Source organism: Anguilla rostrata, chromosome 1 (genome assembly GCF_018555375.3).
Source record: "Anguilla rostrata isolate EN2019 chromosome 1, ASM1855537v3, whole genome shotgun sequence".
Taxonomy (NCBI): domain Eukaryota; kingdom Metazoa; phylum Chordata; class Actinopteri; order Anguilliformes; family Anguillidae; genus Anguilla; species Anguilla rostrata.
The window spans coordinates 61,977,546-61,995,455 of record NC_057933.1 but is presented as its reverse complement, the minus strand read 5'-3'; the positions used below and the strand labels follow the sequence as shown (position 1 = coordinate 61,995,455).

The window sequence follows — 17,910 nt, the reverse complement described above, 5'->3', positions numbered from 1 at the left end:
GAGGGTGAATTGATCGTAAGCCTTTTTCCTGGAAACATAAAACTAACTCCCAGATATTAGTAAATGAAGAAAGTGAGTCGAACTTGAGGGAAATTAGGGGTGATGACCCTCCATTAGCGCAGGATATTGGCTGGGTGGCACGCATGCCCGCGCGGTGCGAGCGAGGTCTCGGACACACCTTGCGGTTGGCGCTGAGGTTGGCAGCGGGGATCTGCAAGGTGACCTGGTAGTCCGTCAGCTTGCTCATCTCCTCCGCCAGGAAATTGGCCTCCCGCACCAGAGTGTTGGCCTTGACCACCTGCTCCCTGAGCCGAGACAAGCTCTGGCGAAACAGCTCGTCCCTGACAGAGAAACACAGACAGGAAGACTTCACTGAAACTGCAGGACTGCCTGCCTCAGCTGCAGCTCATTTGAGTAATGTCAGAGTTCCCTCTCACCAACAGCACTGGAAGAACCTGCCAGGCAGACTAAAGAACGAACAATGAGATTTATGCACGACTGTGTGTGTGTGTGTGTGTGTGTGTGTGTGTGTGTGTGTGAGTGCGCGCGTGGGTGTACGCACGCGCGTGTGTGTGTGTGTGTGTTTATGCATGTGTGTATATGCAGGTGTGTGTGTGTGTATGTGTTCATGCATGTGTGTGTATGCGAGTGTGTGTGTGTATCTGTGTGTGCATAAGTGGGCGTATGTATGTGTGTGCGTGCGAGTGTGTGTGTATGTGTGCACAAGTGGGCGTATGTATGTGTGTGCTGTCCTCACCGCTCCTCACTCCAGAGGCGGAGCTTGCTGTGGGCAGGGTGTGAGGAGAATGACAGGCGGTCGGCGCTGCAGCGGTGATGGGGGTGGGGCCTTTCAGGGGACAGCTGTTGCCGCAGCGACTCCAGCTCGCGCTCGTACATCATGCGCTGCTCCTCCAGTGCAGTGCGCTTCTCCTCCAGGTACTGCTTCTCCAGCACCTGCACCACGTTCTGCATGGGGTCTGAAGAGGGGCGGGGCCAACAAAGGGGAGGAGGGGAGGGAGGAGTCACACAGGGAATGTAGGGAGGGAGTGATACAAATGAGCACAGGAGAAAGAATGTGAGTGGGTTTGTGGAAAGAAGATGACAAAATAAAGGGATGGGCAGTAAGGATCATGAATGTGGTGTCAGAGAAAGACAGATAAATATAGTACAGTTGTGTAGGGTTATATAGTATAGCTGAATGGAACAGAATTTTCAATTATGTAATAAAAACACACAATTTCATGTATGAAAGTGCCGGAATCATCCATCATTCCATGTAGCGAGTTATTGAACAGAGCCAGGAGACATCTAAAGAGCTGCTCCTTTCTCTCTGGGATTAGACTGCACTGGCACACTGAAGGGATGCTGCTGTAGTGGGCGGAGTCAGACCTGCAGCTCATCACTTATGAATAAGGGCCACCAGTTTGTCTCCCCTTGTTTTCTCGCATGGTACTACTACTTACATGGTAATTGACCCAGCAGTCCATTATGCACCTTGGACATTGGACAGCCAACAAAACACCCTTGATTCTCAGCAGACATTTTGAGAACCCTGGCCTCAGTATGAAGTGAACAATGCATGCAGTTCCCATGGGAATACCGGTATGGACCTACCTGCGATCCCTAAGTGGCATAATTACTTTAATTATTCACCACTTAATTCTGTAAATCCCCAATGTTTCTAACGGATTTCCGGAAACAAACAATCAAGGATGAGTGCAGAAAGGAACAAGCTAAATCTCAGATGTGCAAAAAACCTACTGAGCCAGTGGGAAAGAAAAAGAAAGGAGAGAGAGAATGAGCGAGAGTGTGCAAACAAGATAAATGAAGCAAACGGAGAAAACCCAGGGGAAATTATATGAACAGGATGAGGACCTCACACGGGTATACAACACAAATATCTCACTGCGAATCTCTTCAGTGTTACAAAGACACTGAAGTAAAGCACACTTTTACTTTGACATTAGCATGCTGAGAAAAGACTTCAACGAGCATGTTCAGTTTTAGGAATTACCCTTTGCAAGAATAAAGCTCTCCAGGGAACAACAATTCTAGTGCAGTAATCCCCTAGTCTTCCTATGCACAGCACATGCATGTTATTAACGCTAAAATTGTTTATCCTGCCATGATTTAAGCCGAAGAACATGTTCAAACATAATTTTTCCATAAAGGGCCTTCAACACGGTGTCCCATTGCAACCTTCAAAAATCTCACAAAATGCCGTTGAACGCACAAAACAAATTCTGAGAAAGATGTAATTAATTACACCATCAATTGCTGCCATATACTGTATTTACAGTCAAACACATTTCAATGCATAGTGATGGACAGATGTAGGGCCGAGAGAGTGAAAAAAGGGAAAAGGATGAGAGGATGAGTGTGAAGATGAGGACACGAGAGACACTCCGTACCGTTGCTCCCCAGAGTCTTCATCATGACCTCCATCTGGGCGAACTCGTAGCTGTAGTCCTGCTCGGACGAGGCCTCGCTGGCCGTCTCCACGTCCGGCTCCACAAAGCTCTCCCTTGGAGACTCCCTGTCCATCTCCTTCAAGCGGTCCCGCCTTTTCCGCTTGGGCAGGTTGATTCTGACAGGCAGACAGACAAGCCAGTAAGAAATACTGCAGCTGAGATTGTGCCATTATGTTAATCAAGCAAGCTAGTAACAATTATGTTTATTCACAGTGACAGAACATTCTTCTCTGAGTTATAATTTAAAATGAACAGCTTAAACTAGGTAGCTGATATGGTTGTCCAACAGCAACGTCTCCTAGTCCAGCACAGACGCAATGGTTTTATAATTAATTGGGACCCAGCTCTTGACCCACCTGAAAAAATGGTTATTGCCCCACAGGATGCGGTCACCATGCCAGAGGTGGACCATGGAGTGGATGATGGTGCCATTCACACAGGTTCTGTGGACACACACGCACAACACATCACAGATCTCACAATATCAAAATTCTCTCCAAATCACAGGTGTTAACATAAAAAACAAGAAACAAACAGGCAGGCTGTCTCTTGGTGTACCTCAAGGCTCTGTCCTGAGTCCAATAAACAGAAAAGTGGAAGACTAATGGAAGTACAAAAGGAGACACAGTTGAGGGCCATAAGAAGGTCTCCGTTGTCTTTTTTCAGATAAGGCAGACCATCTAAAGAGGGATCTGAAGGGAAAGAAGCCTTTCCAGGTTGTCTTTGGTGAAAGAGCGAAACTACAGCTCAGCCATTAGAGTGTGGTGCAAAGGTACTCCAAAAATGCTGTGACCCTATTTCATAACCTGCATAATGCTAACCCACAAATGAATAGGGTACGAGTGGGATGCATTTCTGGGTCAAATCTATAGGAGATGACACTGCTACTGTCATACAGGAAACACAAGTGAGCTCACAGTTCCTATTCTCCATACTGCTACACACCAGACAGCCACCTGACAGGTGAGATGATGCATGATGGGTTACCTGGCGTTCTCTATGGGGGACAGAGTGACATCCCCGTCCTGGCTGATGTCAAGTAAGCAGTGTTCTGGCTGGATCCCGATCCCAAACAGCTGGATGTCCTGAGATGTGTCAGCTCCCACACGCGAGTGGTCCTACACATGGGACGACAACACCAGCTCAGAGAGAGAAGCTCGGCACCCAAACCACTGCGACTACACAGACTGCACAGAAAAGGCACGGCTCTATACCACAGCTTTATTCTCCAGTACATTGCTGGTGTCGTGTCATACACAGCAATTTGAGTGACAGTAGACACAAGCAGACACAAAACAAAAGCGAATGCCACAAAACCAGAAAAAACCCTATCTATTTACTTGGACATATCAAATCTTTATCACTCGTGTGGTATGTGCAATATGTTTCTTTGGGAATGTTCCAAACCTCAATTTCTATTTAGATACAAATGATGAATCACAATACTGGAAAAATGAACAGATTTTTAAAGAATGACCCTGGTTAATTTTTAAAGAGCAGTAGCGTGCTCTACACTGTTGAGCAGTTTCTTTGATGTAAAAGACATAAGACGATGCATACAGAGACACAGAGTGAGACACAGCGAGACGAGGGCAGATTAGTCATTAGAGTGGGTGTTGTTTAACAAACACTCCTCTCACATAGGATGTGCACATGTGCAGCTGAACTGCACAGCTCTCATTAAGATGGTAATTCCTCCCGAATATGCCCAGCCTGAGGACGCCGGACAGAGGCCTGTTGTTTCTGTGCTGAGGAAGTTTGGCCGAGGTTTCTCATGCCACGCCCGGTCGGAAAAACACATTCTCTCTCTTCCGCTCTGTCTCTCTCACTCACTCTTCCCTGCATCCTTCTTTCTCTCTGTTTCTCTTTATTACAGTCTTCCTGTGTCTCCGTCTCCCGCAGTCATTCCCCTCTCTCTTTTCCCTCTTTTCTTTTCATGTCTTCCCCCCCCCCTCCCCCTGAATGTATCGCCCTTTTACTTCCACTGCTTGCGTTCCGCAGGTCAGTGCCGTGTTAAATAGTTAGATGACCTGGCCCATCTGGTGGGCCACTGCTCACTACCGATAAGCCTGACTGCTCCCAAGGCCCCAGGCAGCACTGAATATTACAGAGGAAATATAGGTCAGGCAAAAGGGAATGAGAAGAATTGAACTCATGAACAACACTCTCTTGCTTTCTTGCTTTCCTTCTCCTGCTCCCTCCCTCTGCCCCTCCCTTTCTCTGGAAAGTTTGAATGTTAGGAGAAACTGCTTCAGGCTGGTACAGTCCTGAGAGCCTACAGCAGAATTTCAGTTTGCCTTGTATCGCGCATGTGATTCCAACAATACAGCCTTTTCTTACCGTGCAGGTTCAACTGTTATGTAAAAATATGTCTGTTCATTAAGTTTATCAGAAGAGTTATAGAATGATAAAATTATGTTTTCTTTTGCACCAAGACATTTTAATACACATTAATAGGTACCAGAAAAGGCATTTTCATTCCTAGTGGGAAGCGGGACAAAACTATAATGTGGTAGTTCAAAAAACATATGTTTTCAAGAACTAAAGTTAAGCCAGAATCTAAAACAACTGCAAATACATTAACAGACACATTTCAGGTTATAATACACTGCATATGCTATTTGACATTAAAATGATGAGACACTACTATTTATATGTAGATACACTCATACACAATAATCTCAGTGTGGAGATTCACCTTCAGATAGTAGACCAGCAGCTCATTGAGGGCGGGGTCAGCATTCAAGTTCACAAGGAAGCACTTGTCCTCTCCAACCTTGATCCCTGAAGACTCCAAGGAGATGCCCATACTCTCCAACTGTTTCTGACGCTCCTGCATGCACAGACATGCACACACACATATGTCAACAGCACATAAACACAGAAACCAATCTGGACACACAAGATGGAGAAGCCACAGGCAGATTCACATAGCGGGACTTCCAAACATGCATAAAACCCCCCAAAAGGTGTGGCAGGGCACTTACCTGTGCAATCTCCTCCGTCTTCCTCAGCTTCTCCTCCCAGGTGACCGTCATCTCCAGGATGAGCTTCTCGGACTCCTGCAGCTTTTCCTGAAGTTCAGGGGCTTTCATCGACTGAAAGAGAACAATATCGGCAATACCATCTTACTTCATGAGCCCAGCTTTCGCACCATCTCTACCCAACTCAATCAATGTTCCAGACCATTAAATCCAGGCCTGTCAGTGCTAAGTACCAAGCCAGTAAAGGTTTCTGCCCCTTAACCCCAACACTCAGGCCTCCTAATGTCAACTGCCAAACCTGGTCAACCTCATACCAAGCTGACTATTAGCCCCAGTGTCAGAGCCCAGCTTCCTGTTCCTCATCCCCAAAAATCACCTCCGCCTGGGACAGCTGCTCCCTCAGCTTCTCCACCTCCTCCCGAAGCTCGCGGATGATCCGGGCGTTGGGGTCCTCGTTGACCACGGCGTGGTTGACGATCCTCTTCGCTCGGTCGGCGTAGCGCAGTGTCGACAGGGTCTCTTCATAGTTATCCGCAGCTGGGCTGATAGTGGCAATCATAGCAGTCTTGCTGTTGCCCCCAAGGTTATCCTGCAATGTGAGAGCATGCAGTTTCACAGAAGGGAATACAGGCATTGTGTGCATAATATCTGTGTGTACTTTAATGGTAAATGGTAAATGGACTGCATTTATATAGCGCTTTTATCCAAAGCGCTTTACAATTGATGCCTCTCATTCACCAGAGCAGTTAGAGGTTAGGGGTTAGGTGTCTTGCTCAAGGACACTTCGACATGCCCAGGGCGGGGTTTGAACCGACAACCCTCCGACTGCCAGACAATCGGTCTTACCTCCTGAGCTATATCGCCCCTTAATACACACATTAACAAATTAAACTGAGTTGCTTCCACCTACAGAGCGGTAGACTTCACCAAGCACACATAAAATATTCCAAACCGAACTAGGAGATTGGTAAATCATCCACACTGGATGGACAATCAATATATAGACACTTGCTACAACCACAATGTTTTTCTTTTGCCATGAATAAAATTTACCCTTGGTATGAAAATGTATCATAAGCAAGTGTTCACAAGGTCAAAAAAATATTAGAACAATACTCCTGCAGTCATTTGAGTTATGATCGCATTGCATCATGGGAGTGCTCAGAGCTGCTCAATCGACTTCAATTGAGAAAGTTTATACAGGTGTGTGATGAGCTACGAACATGAAAGTGTTTTCATAACAGCATTGGAGCTTTCAATGTGAGAACACAGGAGTGGGCTGCCTCCATAACTATCCAAAAGAGGTTGGGTTTTCTGGGTTTGTGTATGGGAACTCTGAAACCTGCGTTCCACACTGTTCCCTGGGTTATGGAGAGTGTTATTCTTTGTTACACACCTTGAGTAGCCAGGTGAGGACGGAGTCTCTGTAAGGCACAAACTTGGTCTTCCCTTTCCCAGCAGACTGATCAGCTAGGGCAGAGATGACACAGCCCAGGGTGGTCAGGGACCTTTGGAAGCGAAGGGCACAAGAAAGAGGAATGACTTCCAACAATTCATCCCACTACATTACCATCCCAAACTTGTGTGCAATATACAACCGTCACACGTAGATGAAATACATAGTTACTGCAAATTCTGTTTTATTACAGAAATCCATGTGATTATTTTCATGATTATCATGGCCCAGATGGATGACTCAGTGTGCCAGGGCAGGTGAGCTCATAAAGCACTGCTCCTCAGCACTAGGCCCTGCAGGTGAGCTCATAAAGCACTGCTCTTCAGCACTAGGCCCTGCAGGTGAGCTCATAAAGCACTGCTCTTCAGCACTAGGCCCTGCAGGTGAGCTCATAAAGCACTGCTCTTCAGCACTAGGCCCTGCAGGTGAGCTCATAAAGCACTGCTCTTCAGCACTAGGCCCTGCAGGTGAGCTCATAAAGCACTGCTCTTCAGCACTAGGCCCTGCAGGTGAGCTCATAAAGCACTGCTCCTCAGCACTAGGCCCTGCAGGTGAGCTCATAAAGCACTGCTCTTCAGCACTAGGCCCTGCAGGTGAGCTCATAAAGCACTGCTCTTCAGCACTAGGCCCAGTGCAGGTCGAGACTCATAAAGCCTGGTTTTCAGATTAAGGCCCAGGTGAGTGAAGCACTGCTACTTCAGCACTAGGCCGCAGGTGAGCTCATAAAGCACTGCTCTTCAGCACTAGGCCCTGCAGGTGAGCTCATAAAGCACTGCTCTTCAGCACTAGGCCCTGCAGGTGAGCTCATAAAGCACTGCTCTTCAGCACTAGGCCCTGCAGGTGAGCTCATAAAGCACTGCTCTTCAGCACTAGGCCCTGCAGGTGAGCTCATAAAGCACTGCTCTTCAGCACTAGGCCCTGCAGGTGAGCTCATAAAGCACTGCTCTTCAGCACTAGGCCCTGCAGGTGAGCTCATAAAGCACTGCTCTTCAGCACTAGGCCCTGCAGGTGAGCTCATAAAGCACTGCTCTTCAGCACTAGGCCCTGGTCGCTCACTTGTTGATGTTGCTGCCCTCTTTCAGCCTCTCGCCCGCCGCGCCCGTCTTGGACACGCGCTCGCTGCCCGCCAGGTCCACAAGGCTCACTTTGCTGACCTTCTCCCCCGAGTTCTGCGGGCACAGGGACACAGACGGACCAATGCAACGTCACACAGCACCACAGAGCTGCAGAGTCTCTGCACATTCTGGGCCTGTCCCAGCTTTCTTGGATATTATATTTAAGGCTAATGAAAATCAACATGCTGTTCAATCCCCACAAAACATCTGTTCAGGGGGCAAAGGCTAAATAATTTCTGCAATTAATTTCATACTGCGAGAACATTAAATCCTGTCCTCCGCAGGCAGAACAGAGCTTGCAGCTGCTTTTCAACGGAACAGCACAATGAATAAGAAAGAATGACTCCAGAAGTGGCACAATTCTACTTTCAATTAACGCAGCTTGGGGGGGAAAAATTGCTGAGACGTTTTCATGATTTGATAAATAAAGCTAAAATGGCCGCCACTGGATCACAGACTTGCGATGGTTTCAGAAGCAGGGCGGCCCCAGCGTGAACTGACCCCAGACTGCAGGTCGTACAGGGTCTGGGTGATGATGATGCTGAAGACGGCGTGGGAGCGGCTGCTCTCCTCGTTCATGTTGGTGGCGGCGACCGTTCGAGATTTGTTCCCTTCTGACATTAACGACTCGATGTCCTGCGGGGGATAAGGGCACAGAGATGAAGGCGCAGTGTGAGTCCGCGGAAAAAAGCGGCACGTCTCCACGGCAATCCCGCCGCACAGCGTGGGTGCGTGTGTGTGTGTAAGTTCACGTCGGTGTGTGCGAGTGCGCGTTTACACGGCCAAAAAGTCTTATTGAAAGAAAGAAAACACTAATGGCTTCAGCATTATCACCACGTGGCTCTGAGCCAGTTGATTAAATTGGCTCTCCCTAGGTAATGGGCAGAAGCTCTGAGAAACTGAGAGCAGTTATTGTTCTGAGAACAGACCGGTGTAGCCGGGATTCTATTCTGCAACTCTGGCTGTTTCAGCGCTTGCCACCTACATCCAAATTCCCCCTCCCGCCCACAACCACTACAGGGGAAATAAAACAGCTGGGTTACTACAGAAACTCTGTACCAGAACTGCACCCTGTAAAATATGACACCTCAACATAAAAGACACAGCAACAGCTGAAGTCACAATTCAACCATAACAAGGGTTGTCTCAGTACGCTTCTATACACATAAAAGTCCATAGGTTTTTTCACAGAACTGTTTAAAATTGTGACAATTTTACGTGATTAAAGTGAAAAATCAGCATTACTGCCACCTGCTCCCCTTTACAGTACCAGAGGGGCACACATCCAGAATCGTATTCAGTCTAAATAATGACGTTTCAGTCATGAACTGGTGAACACATTGCTCTTGGGACTCCATTTGACTTGAGTGTGTTTCTCCCACTGACGTGAGGGAGGAAATATCAGGAAAACCTCACAAAACACACTGCTGTTTTTCTCAAACATGTTTAGTGATGTCAAGCTGTCAGAAATCAGAAGCAGTTATTTAAGATTTGGTTTTATCGCTGTTTTCCTAAGCAAATTTGGACTTCTTAGCAAATAAGTGCCTGTCAAGTTGCGGAAACATTTCGCCCTCAACAGCTGGCAAGCTTGCACAGGCAAAGCAACTTTCACTTCTAATCTCTAAAGACATTACATACAGCACCAATCATCTATCTGCCACTTTTAGGACACATTCCCTGAGGGTGCTGTGCAGAAGTCCTCAGTAAATAGCCACTTTACTACTTCGTGAAATTGAACTCCAGCAACTCAATGCAAGGCAGATGTGGTACATTCTAACTCCAGAGAGTTATCATACTGGACAAGCAATAGCTCTGAAAGTGATTCAAGCACATTTTTTACATTGTTTTCACAACGTCCACTTAAATAAAGCACTCCATTTCTATTGAACGTCTTACTGCTCTTAAGTTATAGGAATAACTCAAGATTTCACACACATCACTTTACTTCACAGGCCTGTCACATATGGACAGAACACACACAAGTTTAAAAAGCTACAGTTTCACAGAGAGAACAAGGTCAAACCTTTTCCTTGAGATCACAAGGGACCAGCCCACTGTGCTTCGTACAGACAGGCTGGGCTGCCTTGTGTCATATCTTTCAGCACTGAGCTGCTCTTACCTCGAAGTTAGTGACAGCCAGCTGGGATAACCCGTCCACATACGGGCCCAGGACCTTGTGCTCCCGGACCTTCAGAGACTGACGGTTCCTGTGAAAAGCAGACAGACAGACAACCATGCCGAGGTTATGTGCGTAGCACTGCAGATAGGGCACGTCAGGAGAAAGAGAGATGAGGGAGAAAGAGCAAGAGACAGAACATGAAGGAGACAGACAAAGGGAGAAACAAAGGAAGAAAAAGAGAGAGGAATAGAGGCCACGTACACAGCTGGGAGGAGAGAGGCAGATATGCCTTAGGCTCTAACAGCTGTACTCCCCCATTACAGCACAAACATGGGAAGGCGCACAATGCAACTTTCAGAAGTACTGAGTGCATATCATTAAAAATATCCGGTTGACAGGCGCTCTATGGAGACGCACCAAAAATGGCCCCAACGATTCTATAAGGTGAAAGGCTGTGTGGTTTCCCAGGACAGCCAGGCTTCGCCCGGGCCTGCTTCGCCTGGGCCTACTCCGCCGCCTCGGGCCTGACGCGGCTGTTCCCGCCACCCCACCCCTTCCGCTCCGCGCGCCAGCGCTGCCATGGCGACAAAAGGCCAGGATTCCATCAGGGCCCCATGTTCACGCCGTCCCGCCAGCTCCCGGGCGGGTCTGCCCGGGCTAGCGCCTCTGATTTACTGAGGGCCAAGTCCCACCACAGCAGAGGCAGCGCCTCGGGCCTAACGCACGGCAGTCCGGGGCGAGGCACAACAAAGCGGCCATTTGCAGCCAACAACAATTTTGATACAGTGTGTAGCTGGCCGGCTACCAAACCTCTTCAGCTAGCAAAACTCCCGAAGAAACAGTGTGTCCAGTTATTTCCGGTCCTAGGCTCTTGGCCACAGTCAGCACTGGGCTGGGTAGGATTAGCCGTCAGTTTGTTAGCACTCCACTGAACCAATCCATATACTCTTCCCACAAAGTGTTTACATTCCCCACAATAAAACATGTTCACTTCCTAACTATATGTGTGTCCCACCTTGGGACATCCATCTCACTTGTGGTTTTCAAAGAACAAACCGATCATTTGCAATCGATATTCAAATAGACACCTGGTATTTGATTTTTAACAGTAATGTTTATAAAGTGTTTTGTATTTTGGAAAGCATTACCATACATTTTTCCAGTCCCTGATTACTGTGTATTTTGGTAAGCACCAGCTTACCAAAATACACTATGACAGCTATTTTTCATTTAGCACAAATGCACAATTTTACATTTTGCTACAATCACTTTTTTTGAGTGCAAAAGCAGACAAACATGGACAAGCAGAAGCGTGCAGTTTTCAAAGCCCTTCCCATGTGGTGCTATAAACAGCAGACAAATATCCCAGCCGGTATTATGCCCAAAAATGGCTGTGGAGCTATTGAGATATTAAGTTGGTCGCTCTATAATTAGAGCATTAACCCATCTGTCGAATAAAGCCCATATAACTACAGTGCCATTCATCCAGTAGAAAGCTCTGGTCCTGGCAGCAATAGGGAACTTTGACTCAGACAGTGACAGAAAGTAACAAAAATTCTAACATAAAAATGACTTTGGTTTTTGTGGCTGGAAATTATACATGAATGCATTTAAAAAAACAGATGCTGTACACTTCAGTCAGCGGATTGCATCACATACTGGAGATGCATGTAAATTAGTTATGAGTTGGAGGGGAAAAGCCACCCAGTTTTGAAACCGTAATGTTTCACTAGATGGAGCAGAGGGGCTCAGTGAACCCGATCCTAATTTGGCAGATCCCCAGACGTCTATAAAAAGCTGTGGATCAATCGCTTAGGCTTCAACCGCTCTGCCGAGACTCTGGATCTGGCACAACTGTAGTGCACCACTCCACCCCCCAACGGCCCGTTATATCCACCCCCCCCCCCCCCCCGATGTAACCGTGGGAGACAGCACTGCTGGGGATACAGGCTGTGCTCTGCGGGCCAACGGGCCTGATCCAAAAGAAGGAAGGCCCAAAACGCAGCCTGTGCGCGGCCGCGTTCAGAAACTGCAGGAAGGCTAAGAGCCGATGGCTTCCCTGACAGATATCTGCACTGCACAGGAATGCGCTTCACTGCGGTTAAGAGTGCGCAGAACTGCGTGATGCTGTGCGTCTGTTACAAACAGATGTTCACTGCAGCCATTTCAGCCTGGCCTGCTCTGCAGCTCCTCTGCCAGAGAGATATAAAACAGGCAGGTAGGAATGTGATACTTATCAGAACAGCGCTGGCCTCTTCCCACTCATCTGTGCAATTGTGACAGTATCTGCCAGATATTATTTGTTCCGCAACACCAATATGACACCAGAGGGCCTTAAGCTAAGGTTATAAAACATTCAGGTAATTATATTTAATTAGGTTTTTCCCCTGGTTAGGAAAATTTCATCATACCGTAGCTGGCTAGCTATCAAATTGTAAGCACTGTTTTACTGTTTAACATACTTGGAAAATTTTAATATTTTTCACCATAAGGGATCAGTGGTATGACCAAGGACAGACAAAAGTCACCTGAAGACATCAGAACGTGCCAGAGGGACTGCCTGTTTCACACATGCCTGCCTGTGCATGTGTGTGCGTGCACGTGCAGTCAATTACAAGTACAAGGATGCCCTAGTACTCACGCACTAGTTATTTTCAAAAGAAGAATGTTCATGCATTCGTAAGTGTGTGTGTGTGTGTGTGCATATGAGTGTGTGTTCACATGCATTTGCGTGTGTGTGTGTGCGTATGTACTGACTCACCCTTTGGGGTCCAGCAGATCTCGGACCTTCTCGTTGTAGATCTCCATGTAGGACACCTCCACCTTGAAGGAGTGCGCCTCGTTGCCCTCCTTGGAGACCCTCTCAAACAGGGAGCAGCAGAGCCGGGGGATGAGGCCTGGCTGCTCCACGTTCCCCATCATGGAGAAGGACTTCCCAGAACCTGTGACCAAACGGCTCCCCGTTAGCTTGACAAACGGGTCTCCTCTTCCCCAGTCACAACAGCTGTGATTTAGGCCTGACAGGTACAGCATGCTGAAGAGGCTCAGAGCATTCTAAACCAGGGATCTGAGGCAAATATATCACGAAAACATTACCGCACTGCAGCAAAACATTCTTTACAGAAAGGTTGTGAATTATAAGTAAGCAGTCATGTATACAGATGCTGGATCCAGAGGGAAAATATAATTTGAGAGCAGACTGGAGGACTGCACAGAAACAGGCTTGCCCTTGCCCAGGAACGTATTTTCTTGGATTCACAGAAAGAGGGGACTTAATGAATCCACACTTTCTCATTCTCATACTACTGATTATAATTTCATCTCCCTGCCCTTGTACTGTACGAAATAATACATCGCTTATTATTGTGGAAACTACACACTTTCTTTCTGACCCTCATTCGAAGCTTAAATTATGGCACTATAGGGGCTGCTATGAAATTCCATTCAACATTTTAAAGGTAAAGCCTTTGAGTGTAAATCATTGAGTTAGACATCTTGGTTTCTGATACATTATCTTTGGTTGTACTCAGGAGCAAATGTTAAGACCTAACGTGGCCCGTGTAACTCCAAAGTAGTTCTGATTGATCCTCCAGAATGGTTGGAAAGGCAGCAGCTTCCTGTTCCTGTAATTGCAGGAAGCAGTTTGATGCAGGGATGCAGAATGAGCTGAACAGATGCGGCTGCCAAGACCGCCTGGGCTTGGACCCAGCTCACACTGTCACAGCCTCCGAGCAGGATCTCCCGTTTCCCCGTAACTCATCAAGAGCTTAATCCTCAATACAACTTAAACTCTGTGTCACATGCATTTTATTTTCATATTTACCTATTTAACATGCATTCAATTGTGACTGAAGCGAACCACACCTGACACCCAAACTCTTTTCTGTAAGTGAACATGGATAAGGACCTGCAGCACAGCACCCAACCACTGCACTGAGGGAGGGAGACTTCACTATACTGCACATAGAGTGCACTACACAATATGTCCTTAAATCTAATGGATGCATTCAAATTTGGCAAAAACTAACAGAACTAGGTTAAAAACAAAGTGCATGTAATACCAACCAATGTATTACAACGTTTATTTCACATTGCAGTTTGCTAAAAAGTTATTTTCTCTAAAATGAACATGGATATATGAACGTGGAAGTACAGTAGGTTTCCTCAGTTACCCGTCTGTCCATAGGCGAAGATGCAGGCATTGTATCCTTGAAATGCATTCTCCAGGATCCCCACTCCAAGGCACTTGAACACTACTTCCTGGCCTAGAAAAATTAAGTTACAGCCATTAATACACAGGAAGAAAAGTGCATCTTCACACAAGTCAACTGAACCTTCTGCCTAGCTATCTGATACAGGAGAACACGGTACTAAATGGGAGGCCGTTGGCTCTTACTGAGATGTATTCATTATGCTGTTACAGACTGTACATGCATATATAAGAGTCAATATAACCTTGTACCTTATTGAACCTGTGTTTTGTAGTTGTCCAATGACCATGATAAGCAATTTTGTACGTGGCTTAGGATAAAAGCATCTGCTAAATAAATGTAATGTAAATATAAGAGCAATTTACTTATTTTGGGGGTTATCCCTGAGATGACTACACCAAACTGATAGCGCTTTGAATACTGCTTCCCTCCTAATGTCAGTCTGCAGTCGATGGAGGGTGCAGAGTGGAATAACAGACAGTGAACCTGACTAGCAACGAAACCTTTGCAGGACCAAATTGCAGGTAGGGACACACAAATACACACTGCACTCGCTTGTACCTTAAGCGACGGCCTGATTTTGCCTATATTGATATTTTAAAAGATTGTTTAATGGCAGGATTAACAAAATATTGGCCATGGTTTTGAAACGCAAATTGGAAGAACGTTGTAGCGGTTCATTCAGCTACTGAGAGACATCTCCACCAGGCCAGGCAGGTGAAGTTTAGAAAGCCAAGCCCACTGGCTTTCAGTGCATAAAACAGCTGTAAACTCTCGAGCTGTGTCTGCTACACCGGTTGTTCGTCGCATGCCTAAAAAGACCCTAATCACCCTGAAGGAGCACAGGAGCAGACCCAGACAGGCTCAGCTTTCAGAGAAGAAACTCATCACAGTGCCTGGGCTAAGAGCAGCCTGTACTGCCAGACCAGCCATAGATAAATAATCACTTGATGGCCTAATCCAGAGATTAAAGAATTGACACAGATTCAAATTCACTGAAGCGTAGGAGCAAAATGATCCTTCAGTGAACATCACGGTAAAAGCGCCCCGTGCAAACAGCCTAAATGCGCATCAGTCCGAGGGGATTCAGCAAGCAGCTTTATCATCCAAACTGGACGTCCGAGGCCTCATATTTGATTAATCACAAGGAAGGTTAACAGACGAAGAGGACAACATTCAGGACATCAGGACAATTGCTTCACATTAAATTTTAAAAAATACCACCCGGCTGTTTATAAATGTCTGTACAGACACCGGCAGTGTTACAACTTGCACACTCCCTGCTTTTAAAAAGGCTTTTTGTAAAACAATGAATGTTTGTAAAGCTGAGGACAAGTTTCAGAATGTAAACGACCTATTATGTTCTACTAAACAGGCAAATCCATGTATTACAAAACCATTCTGCTGGTCTGTCACTGAATTTTGGCAGGCTCTGGGACTCTTGATTTAGGATACTGTACCTGCAGAATATTAACATGAAAACATGAAAAAACTGACATGAAAAACCATTTGAAACCCAGCATTCTCCTCAGCAAAGTGGTACAACTAAATGTCTTTTTCTGAGTTTGGCCTTCTATAATACTGTAATACAATATTCACAGAACAGAAGTTTTGTGAAGATATAATATTGTTGTTTTTACACTTTTCACATTCAATGTAGAAACAAATGAAAATCCATCGCTAAGTGCGTCCGTAACTGACTTTCTGCCATTGCAGAAAATAGAAAACTGCTAAGAAATGCAAAAAATTACACGGCCAACCAACCATGGTAAAAACCCCAGCAAGAACTGCAGATGGTACACTCATGCCAACGTCCTACTGCGCCCAGCGCGCTGGAGGAAAACAACGAGGTGGAAAAGGCACGTCATTTCTGCAGTGCCACAGTGCCATGCCTGTGGCTGAACTGCCAGCTGCTAAAAGAGCTAAATAAAGACGAACCCCAGGCTTTTGTTCACACGGGCCTACGGAGAACAGATTGCCTTTCTGTCATTTACGCAACAATTAAACATGAACACATGGCAACTGGGGCGAAAAGCGACGGGAAAAGCTTATTGAACGCCTGCACAGCTGGGGATGGCGGCTCTCCACAGAGAACGCGGGGCTTCCGTACTGAAGGGAATTCTGTGAGGACAATGCAGGCCGATGGGGAACGTTTGTGTTCCACAGTGTAACATCAGAGAACATCTGAAGGGCTCTTCTCTGGAAGGATATCAGTAGCTTATCTTAAATGTATCACTTAACATCTATATCAGTTTGGAAGTTAAAATTAATTCATTTTTATGAAAAACACAAAAAATGAAATCAAAAAATGAGAACTGTGGCAACGTAGATCAATGCCTAAACCGGCATTCAAGAAACAAGGTTTTTCATGCTCTTATCTCCTTTTGCTGCTCAGTTTGGAATTCTCAACCATATTTTTATAGTCGCACTTTGCAGCAACCTCTTCTATAAATCTGGCAGAGCACAGATAAGCCAGTGCTCTTCTATAAAGCACACACTTTCAGCCACTGCAATCTGGCCTCACACAGACACAAGTCAAAGGAATACACTTCATGTGCAGCTCAACAGGCAAACTGCAAGTGCCCAAAAGACCAGCACCAGTGTGTGACCCTGTCATCTCGGATGCCTGAAACACTCCCATCCCTGGGCAACAGTAGCCTCCTTTTTGCTCTGCACTGCAGGGCTGCAGGCCAAAGTTGGCACTGGAACATTCTGGATTTCATAGCAGACCACGGGGCCCATCTATGCTCAAGAACATTGCCTTAAAAGAACGAGCCACCCAGCAGCCCCACATAACATATTTTACACAAGCTTCTCCTGTAGAAAAAAAGATAATGTAATACTGCAATTCAACTCTGTGTTAATGTATACAGTTTGACTGATAAGCTCTGTGGTTTGAGGTAAATGTCCTAAAACCCAGCTTCCTGTGAGACTGATGTCTACATCTCTGCTTCCATTTTTATCCTTTCTCTTTCCCTGTGCCTGATCAGCATTCAGCAGGCGGGTCCTAATACATGGTGAGCTGCCAGGGAGAGGGATTTGCCAGCGTGAGTTTTTTCTGTCTTACACCACAGATCGTGAACCAGAGCTCAGACCTCCATTCCCTCATTGACTCAGTCAAATACACCACAGCAGGTGTGAACCACGTGGTCAGGGAAAGTGTTGCCTTTACAGGGATACTACATGAAAAGAAGTGCTGAAAGACAACAGTGTTCTTCTTTCAAAGTGAACCTGCTCAGACGAAATGCAGATTCTCCTCAGCTCTTCTGCGGCAGAGGAACGGACAAAAGCAATGAGCTCAGACACGAGTCCCGGTATCTCTTTACACTGGGCGTGATTATATTTCTCGCCTGGCTGCTGTCGGGACACGCAGCTGTCTGTGACTCACCGGCATACTTTGTGTGGTTGGACTCATCCATGGACCAGAAGCAGTGGTCGAAGGCAAACACCTGCGGGGAGAGAGGAACAAAGAGGAGCCCACGTAAGTGCCTGTCCAGAAATGCCCTTCAACCTCATGAAAAGCCTGTTGTGGTGAGTCAGCCTGTCTAAGAACA

At 46.4% G+C, this 17,910-nt stretch overlaps 1 protein-coding gene across 1 annotated transcript in view; it reads right to left on the bottom strand.

Moving 5' to 3' along the window:
* The window catches only part of kif13a (kinesin family member 13A), a 77,314-nt gene that overhangs the window by 22,253 nt on the left and 37,151 nt on the right, over nucleotides 1–17,910 (bottom strand). Inside the window, exons 4-18 of the mRNA XM_064350111.1 lie at nucleotides 17,745–17,805; nucleotides 14,318–14,410; nucleotides 12,907–13,087; nucleotides 10,146–10,233; nucleotides 8,528–8,662; nucleotides 7,968–8,080; nucleotides 6,852–6,963; nucleotides 5,832–6,044; nucleotides 5,459–5,569; nucleotides 5,170–5,304; nucleotides 3,459–3,589; nucleotides 2,828–2,914; nucleotides 2,412–2,587; nucleotides 758–977; nucleotides 179–341 (exon numbers count right to left, since the gene is read on the bottom strand). Of these exons, the coding sequence (XP_064206181.1) occupies nucleotides 179–341; nucleotides 758–977; nucleotides 2,412–2,587; nucleotides 2,828–2,914; nucleotides 3,459–3,589; nucleotides 5,170–5,304; nucleotides 5,459–5,569; nucleotides 5,832–6,044; nucleotides 6,852–6,963; nucleotides 7,968–8,080; nucleotides 8,528–8,662; nucleotides 10,146–10,233; nucleotides 12,907–13,087; nucleotides 14,318–14,410; nucleotides 17,745–17,805 (2,019 nt within the window). The remainder of the gene's footprint in view (nucleotides 1–178; nucleotides 342–757; nucleotides 978–2,411; nucleotides 2,588–2,827; nucleotides 2,915–3,458; nucleotides 3,590–5,169; nucleotides 5,305–5,458; nucleotides 5,570–5,831; nucleotides 6,045–6,851; nucleotides 6,964–7,967; nucleotides 8,081–8,527; nucleotides 8,663–10,145; nucleotides 10,234–12,906; nucleotides 13,088–14,317; nucleotides 14,411–17,744; nucleotides 17,806–17,910) is intronic.